General features: G+C 43.9%; 1 protein-coding gene and 1 non-coding gene across 2 annotated transcripts; one reads left to right on the forward strand and one right to left on the reverse strand.

The window, feature by feature from the left end:
- Positions 1–356: 356 nt before the first annotated feature.
- Positions 357–1409, reverse strand: LOC133825126 (uncharacterized). Its single transcript, XM_062258114.1, has one exon. The coding sequence runs from the start codon at positions 1407–1409 to the stop codon at positions 357–359; it is 1053 nt and encodes a 350-aa protein (XP_062114098.1).
- Positions 1410–2503: 1094 nt separating this feature from the next.
- Positions 2504–2610, forward strand: LOC133827660 (small nucleolar RNA R71). Its single transcript, XR_009890311.1, has one exon. It is a non-coding gene; the product is annotated as a small nucleolar RNA R71 (small nucleolar RNA).
- The last annotated feature ends 5471 nt before the right edge of the window (positions 2611–8081 follow it).

The raw sequence follows: 8081 nt of genomic DNA on the forward strand, positions 1-8081 counted from the left end.
AGTACCGTAGGGACAAGTGAAAGTTGTCTTGTGCTGATCCTCTAGAGTGATTGCAATCTGATTGTAACCAGAGTATCCATCTAGAAAACAATAGTACTCTCTCCCTGCAAGTCTGTCTAACATCTGATCAATGAAGGGAAGAGGGAAGTGATCTTTTCGAGTAGCCTTGTTCAGTTTTCTATAGTCCATGCAAATTCGCCACCCTGTCATGGTTCTAGTAGGAATCAGCTCATTGTCTTCATTTTCCACTACTGTAATCCCACCTATCTTTGGTACACACTGGACAGGACTGACCCATGAGCTGTCAGAGATGGGATAAATAATACCTGCATCGAGCCACTTGATAATCTCCTTTTTCACCACTCTTTCATGATAGGATTTAGTCTTCTTTGCCCTTCAATAGACCCTTTTTCATGGTTTTCTAACAGAATCTTATGCATGCATAGAGAAGGACTAATACCCTTTATGTCTGCAATGGTCCACCCAATGGCCTTCTTGAACTTCCTCAATACATCCAGCAACTTTTCTTCTTGCTCCATACTTAACTCAGGTGAAACAATCACAGGTAAGGTGGAAGACTTACCCAAATAAGCATATCTTAAGTGTGAGGGTAAAGCTTTTAATTCCAACTCCGGAGGCTCTTCCACTGATGGTTTAGGGGCTGCGAAAGACCTTGAGGAGAGCTCCAAAGATTCAAAATGCTTTCTTGTATGGAATCCTTGTGAGCTAGCTTCTAGCCAAGCCAAGTATTCATCCTCATCATCTGCATGTGAATCAAACATCAAGAGTCTCTCTAGAGGATCATCAAAATTGTTTTCTAATTCCTTTGAAGCCAAAGAATCTACCACTGAAACCACAGAACACTCTTCGACCTCATCTGGAAATCTCATAGCCTTGAAAACATTGAAAGTCACCTGCTCATTTTGAACCCTCATAGTAAGTTCACCCTTCTGCACATCAATCAAAGTTCTACCAGTAGCTAGAAAAGGCCTCCCTAGAATGATTGGTACCTCCCTGTCTGCCTCATAATCCAACACAATGAAATCAACTGGGAAAATGAACTTATCAACTTTTACCAAGACATCCTCAATCTTCCCATCTGGATAAGCAAGAGATATATCTGCAAGTTGTAGAGTCACTGTGGTAGGTCGGACCTCACCAATCCCCAATTGTCTATACACAGACATAGGCATCAGATTTATACTAGCACCCAAGTCACATAATGCCATGCCACAATAAGAATTACCAATGGTACATGGAATGGTGAAACTCCCAGGATCTTTCATCTTCGGTGGCAGCCTGTTTTGCAAGAATGAGCTACATTCCTTGGTAAGAGCCACTGTCTCAAATTCTCCTAACCTTCTCTTCCTTTTAAGAATATCTTTCATGAATTTTACATAGTTAGGCATTTGCTCAAGGCCTCTACCAGTGGGATGTTGATATGCAACTGCTTCAACATATCTAGAAATTTCTTGAATTGATAATCCAACTTTTACTTCTGAAAACGTTGAGGAAATGGAGGTGGCTTCTTTGAAATTGAGCTTGCTGGTTGACAATGTTGTGGTATCCCTGCAGCATCCTGGGCAGAGGTAGATCTTTGTGCACTATGAAGTTCAGCATCCTTTTGGAATTCCTCATTTATTTGGATTAAAGAGGGCTCACCCTCATGCCCAGACTCGGTCTTGTCCTTCTCCAACTCCTTTCCACTCCTCAAAGTGACAGCTTTACAATGTTCCTTCCCCATACTCCTTGGATTCTCGGTGTCACTTGGCAGTGTACCACGGGGTCTATTTCTGAGCTCATTAGCTAGTTGCCCAACTTGATTTTCTAAGTTCCTCAATGAAGCCGCTTGGCTCTGAATCATGGCTTCATTCTTCACTATATATTCCTTCAACATGCTCTCAAGAGAGCTAGATTGCATTGTCTGTTGTTGTGGTCTTTGTTGTGGAGCTTGAGGGGGGTAACCCGGTGGAAAATTTGGTCTTGGAGGCATTGAAGGATTACTAGGGCCAGCTCCTTGATTACTCCATGAAAAATTAGGGTGTTGCCTCCATGATGGGTTGTAGGAATTAGAATAAGGGCCATTCCTATTTTGGTTCCCCATATAACATACAGCTGCCGGATTAGAAGGACAGTTATCAAAAGTATGACCCTCACCACAATACACACAAGAAATGTTCTCCAAATGCCCCATTTGTGTCCCCATGGGCTGCCCCATTGACTGATTCATTCCCATATTCATTGTCTTGAGCATATTAGAAAAGAGGAGACTTGGGCTGCCAAAGAAGTGATGGCATCTACATCATGAATACCAGCCACCTTTCTACCTGTAGACAATCTAGAAGTGGGCCACTGATAGTTGTTGTTGGATATCCTCTCAAGTATTTCATATGCCTCATTATAGGACTTAGCAAGAAGAGCCCCATTCGCTGAAGCATCAACCACCATTCTAGTGTGGGCATTCAGACCATTATAAAATGTCTCCATCTGGATGCAATGAGGAATGCCATGATGAGGGCATTTGCGCAACAACTCCTTAAACCGCTCCCATGCCTCATATAAAGATACTTCATCAAGTTGTTGAAATGAAGTAATCTCGTTGCGGAGCTTGGCATTCTTAGTGGGAGGAAAATACTTCATCAAAAACCGCTCAGCCAACTCTTGCCAAGTACTCACAGAATCAGAAGGCAAAGAGTTCAACCAAGCTCTGGCTCTATCTCTCAAGGAGTATGGGAACAACTTTAGTCTCAATGCATCCTCTGTCACTCCGAGTAGCTTGAAAGAGTCACTTACTTCAATGAACAAGCGAAGGTGAAGGTGAGGATCCTCTGTTGGCATCCCACTAAACTGACCCACATTTTGAAGCATCTGGAACATGACTGGCTTCAATTCAAACTGGGCTGCCTGAATTTCTGGTCTGACGATGCCTGGATTGAGCTCATTGAAGAGGGGGAGAGCATATTTCCTGATAGCACGATCTCTGTCATCAGCCACAATAACTACATTTTGCCCATTGTTGGCAGCTACTCCCCCTTGAGCTACTCCCCCTTGAGCAACTCTTGCTGTATTTACTGGTGGATCATGAGCAACTCCTGGGAGAGGAGCTGCCGTTTGGGCGGCTCCCTGTTGAGCTCCTTGCTCAGCATCCATCGCTACTACTTCCCTTTTTGACTTTTGTATTCTTCGCCTTCTTCTAAAAGTGCGCTCAATTTCTAGATCAATGGGAAGTAGTTTAGGGTCTTGATTCTCGTTCATACACTGTATAAACCTGAAAATGCACGAGAATCACCCAAGTTGGCACAAAATAAAGAAAAATTAAACCAAATTGCAAGATAATCAACAAAATTATCCACAAGAGTTATCATTAATTAAGACAAATTACACAAACAAAGTTAAGAGACAAAGTGACTAAAACCACACAATAACATCACAAACACTCTATTTCACCTAACTTTTTAAGTCCAAAAGTTCAATTAATAACTCTAAAATATAGAGTTATCAAGTACTTAGTTTTCTAACTTAGAAATTCTAAACATTTCATAAGTCCATACTAAATATACTTCCTCATGCTCTTATTGCTATAACATTTTATGAGCATAACTTTTATTATCACACGAATATCTGTTTCTAACTTAAAATTTTAAAAATTCTAAGTTGCTTAAGCTTTGTCAAACAAGTTAGCTTAATGGCCTTTTTAGACTTCCAAATTTACAAGTCAGCCCAAAAACAGATATCTTTGCTCGTGCTCTTATTGCCTGTGTTGAAGTACACACCAGTATACTCTATGTGCCCCCCAAGTGATTGAGGGTTAAAAAATCCTTGATCACTTGCTACTTGACCGAATTTGTTCGAGCAGTGACTACTCGTGAAACACATAGAATATACAAACATATTTCAGCAGTTAACCACTACAAAAACATGCAACTATTTAAACGTTGGTCTTTCATCTCATGATACAGACCAGTTGAACACTGTCCGGTATATATGTATTTTCAGTTTTTTAGAAGACCTGTTTTGTTTAAATCATAATGACAGTTGAACACTGCCAAGCAAGAATAATCAACACATATGCAAAATTTGTAGCAAGATCCGACCACGCTGCGCATGATCTCTTTTATTACTCGTAATAATAAATGACAAAACGTGTCTAACAACGAGTTTCAAACAAAATAACATTGTTCAAAATAACATGACTGGTTAGCAAATAGCCAGTCTACAAACAAAAACTTAAATAACAAGTTAAGCACTTGATACAAAGCCACTACTCTGTAAGCAGTATTTATTGATAATATTTCCTCAAGTGCTCGCCGTTCCAGTAATTCCTGATCAGCTCTCCATTCAACCGAGCCAGCTTGTAGGTGCCGGGTGGCAAGACTTGCTCAATTTGATATGGTCCTTCCCAGTTTGGTCCTAGCACACCAACTGCTGGGTCTCTGACAAACACCTTTCTGAGGACCAAATCTCCGACCTGGAACTTTCGATCTCGCACTTTGGAATTGAAGTAGCGCGCCACTTTTTGCTAGTGAGCAGCAACTCTCAGGTTTCCTCCTCTCTTCTCTCCTCGAGGAAGTCCAAGGATTCTGCTAACAATTGATGATTCTCCTCTTGGTTGTACATGGTCCTTCTATGAGATGGTGGGTCTATCTCCACAGGTAACATGGCCTCATACCCATATGCCAAAGAAAATGGGGTATGTCCAGTTGCTGTCCGAGCAGTAGTCCTATATGACCAAAGGACTTCTGGTAATTCTTCCGCCCAAGCACCCTTGGCTCGCTCCAGGCGCTTTTTCAGAGTGTCCTTCAGTGTCTTGTGGATGGGCTACCAAGGAGAAACTTTTTGTGATGCCATGCCGAGTGCAAAAATCGATAAATATGTCGCTATCAAATTGGGTGCCGTTGTCAGACACTATCTTTTTAGGCAGACCATAGCGACATATTATGTTCTTAACCACAAAGTCCAGCACTTTCTTCGATGTGATTGTGGCTAATGGTTCGGCCTCAGTCCACTTAGTGAAATAATCTACTGCAACCACTGCGAACTGCACTCCTCCTTTCCCTTTGGGCAACTTCCCGATCAGATCAATACCCCACACTGCAAAAGGCCATGGACTTTGCATTTGCTTCAAGACATTTGGGGGCGCTCTGGGCACTTTAGAAAATCTTTGGCATTTGTCACACCTATTCACATATTCCATAGAGTCCTCGTTCATGGTAGGCCAGAAAAATCCTTGCCGCAAGATTTTTTTAGATAGACTCTGCCCCCCAGCATGATCTCCACAGAACCCTTCATACACCTCAGCTAATAAATTCTTTGACTGGTCGGGTGTTATGCACCTGAGTAGAGGTAGGGAATACCCTCCTTTATACAACACCCCATCCATCATGGTGTACCTAGCAGCTTGCCTCATAACCTTCCTTGCTTCATTACGATCATCTGGGAGGGTCCCTTGCTCAAGGTAAGCAATGATGGGAGTCATCCAGGTGTCGGCTATCGTGATCGGCATGGCCTCTTGTTTATCAATGCTCGGCTCCGCCAAGTACTCTACCGGTACTATATTCAGAGTTTCGACATCTTTTGCACTAGCTAGCTTTGCTAGAGCATCTGCATTAGAATTCTACTCCCGTGGTACTAGCTTGATGGTATACTCCTCGAACTGTGCTAGCAGATCTTTGGTCTTGTTTAAGTATGCCACCATGCGTAGGCCCCTTGCCTGGTACTCCCCCAAGACTTGGTAGACCACCAATTGGGAATCACTATTTACCTCCACCAACCAGGCACGTACATCTCTAGCCAGCTGCAAGCCTGCTAGGAGGGCTTCATACTCCGCCTCATTGTTAGAAGCATTGAATCCGAATCTCAGTGCACAATGAAGTCGGTGCTTCTCTGGTGTGACCAATATAATTCCAGCTCCTGAATGATGCTCATTCGACGGCCCATCAACAAAAAGTTGCCAAGTAGGAAGTTCTTCTTTCTGCCCAGTTACACTCTCTTGCTAGTCGGGAACATCAGCGATTCCAGTACATTCGGCGATAAAATCTGCCAAAGCTTGACCCTTAATAGCAGTCCTCAGCTGGTACTTGATTTCGAATTGGCCTAACTCAACTGCCCATTTAAGTAGCCGACCAGACGACTCCGGCTTCTGTAAGACTTGGCGTAGAGGCTGGTCAGTAAGGACCTTAATGGGGTGTGCCTGAAAGTATGGCCGCAATTTTCGTGATGCAAGTACCAAGCAGTAAGCTAACTTCTCGATCACGGGATACCGGGACTCTGCTCCTATCAATCGCTTGCTAACATAGTACACCGGGTGCTGCACTCTATCCTCCTCCTGCACTAAGGCAGCACTAACAGCATGCTCCGTGACTGCTAGGTATAGAAATAGGTCTTCTCCATCAACTGGCTTAGAAAGAACAGGAGGTTGGGCCAAATGCTCCTTTATGGCCTGGAAAGCTTGTTCACATTCTGCAGTCCACTCAAACTTCTTGCCTCCCCTAAGCAGGTTGAAAAACGGGACGCACTTGTCTGTTGATTTCGAAATGAACCTGCTTAGAGCTGCAATCCGCCCAGTCAAGCTTTGCACATCCTTTATTCTAGCTGGAGACTTCATTTCTATGAGGGCCTTTATCTTTTCTGGGTTTGCCTCTATGCCTCGGGAGTTCACAATAAACCCAAGAAATTTTCTAGAACCCACCCCAAATGAGCACTTGAGCGGGTTTAACTTCATGCGGTACTTTCTCAGTATTGCGAAGCACTCCTCTAAGTCTCGCACGTGCCCTTCAGCTTCCTTTGACTTCACTAGCATATCGTCTACGTACACCTCCATGCTCTTGCCAATTAAGTCACGAAACATACCATTCACCAAGCGCTGATAGGTAGCCCCTGCATTCTTCAGTCCGGAGGGCATGACTCTATAACAGTACAGCCCTATATCTGTTCAGAAGCTGGTATGCTCTTCATCAGTAGGATGCATGCTGATCTGGTTGTACCCGAAATATGCATCCATGAAGGACAAGGTCTCATGACCAGAGGTTGCATCTACCAACTAGTCTATTCTTGGTAAAGGAAAGCAATCCTTTGGGTATGCTTTGTTCAGATCAGTAAAATCTACACAAGTCCTCCACTTTCCATTGGGTTTGGGCACCAACACTGGGTTTGAAACCCAGGCAGGGTAGTATGCTTCCCTGATAAACCCATTCTCCTTTAATCGCTCTCCCTCCTCCTTAAGAGCTTTTGCTCGATCCTTGTCAAGCAATCTCCTCTTCTGCTGCACTGCTGGATAGCTTTCATCCACGTTGAGCACGTGGCTGATCACAGTTGGTGAGATACCCACCATATCCTTGTGAGACCAGGCGAAGACATCTTGATTCCTTCGCAAGAATTCTATCAGCTGTGCTCTCACCTCTGCTTTCAACTTTTTCCCAATTTTGACCCCTCTCGTCGGGTCATTTTCATCTATAAGGACCTCTTCTAACTCCTCGGACGGTCCCACATCACTTTCATAATCCCCAAAGCGAGGATCAAAGTCCCTTCCCTCGCTTTGGGCAACACCCTATTTGGTGACTTCATCACCGGATGGGGTCTTGTGCTCTCCTAGACCAAGAGTGCTCTCTTGGCCTAACTCATCTAACATCTCTTCATCGGTTACAACTGCAAGACTCCGGTCGACATCCATCTCGTCCACCTCCTCTCTCTCAACACATACGATCATGTTGCTCTCCTTGGCCCCCTTTTTTGCCTTAGCTACCGAGGCATTATAGCATTCCCTAGCCTCCCTTTGGTCTCCTTGGACACAGCCTATGCCAGCACTGGTCGGGAACTTCATGGAAAGGTGCCAGATTGAAACTACCGCATGCAAGTTTGTGAGCAATGGTCGACCAATAACCACATTGTAGGCGGACGGGCAGTCAACAATCAAGAACTCGGTCATTATGGTTTCATGCTTGGGAGCTTCCCCCGTCATGTCTGGCAGCTTGATTGTCCCAGCTGGTGACAATCCTTCTCTAGTAAACCCATAAATGACTTGAGAGCACGGCTTCAAGTCATTGACAGATAGCTTCATCTTCTCGAAGGATGACTTATAAATA

Source organism: Humulus lupulus, chromosome 3 (assembly GCF_963169125.1).
Source record: "Humulus lupulus chromosome 3, drHumLupu1.1, whole genome shotgun sequence".
Lineage (NCBI taxonomy): Eukaryota > Viridiplantae > Streptophyta > Magnoliopsida > Rosales > Cannabaceae > Humulus > Humulus lupulus.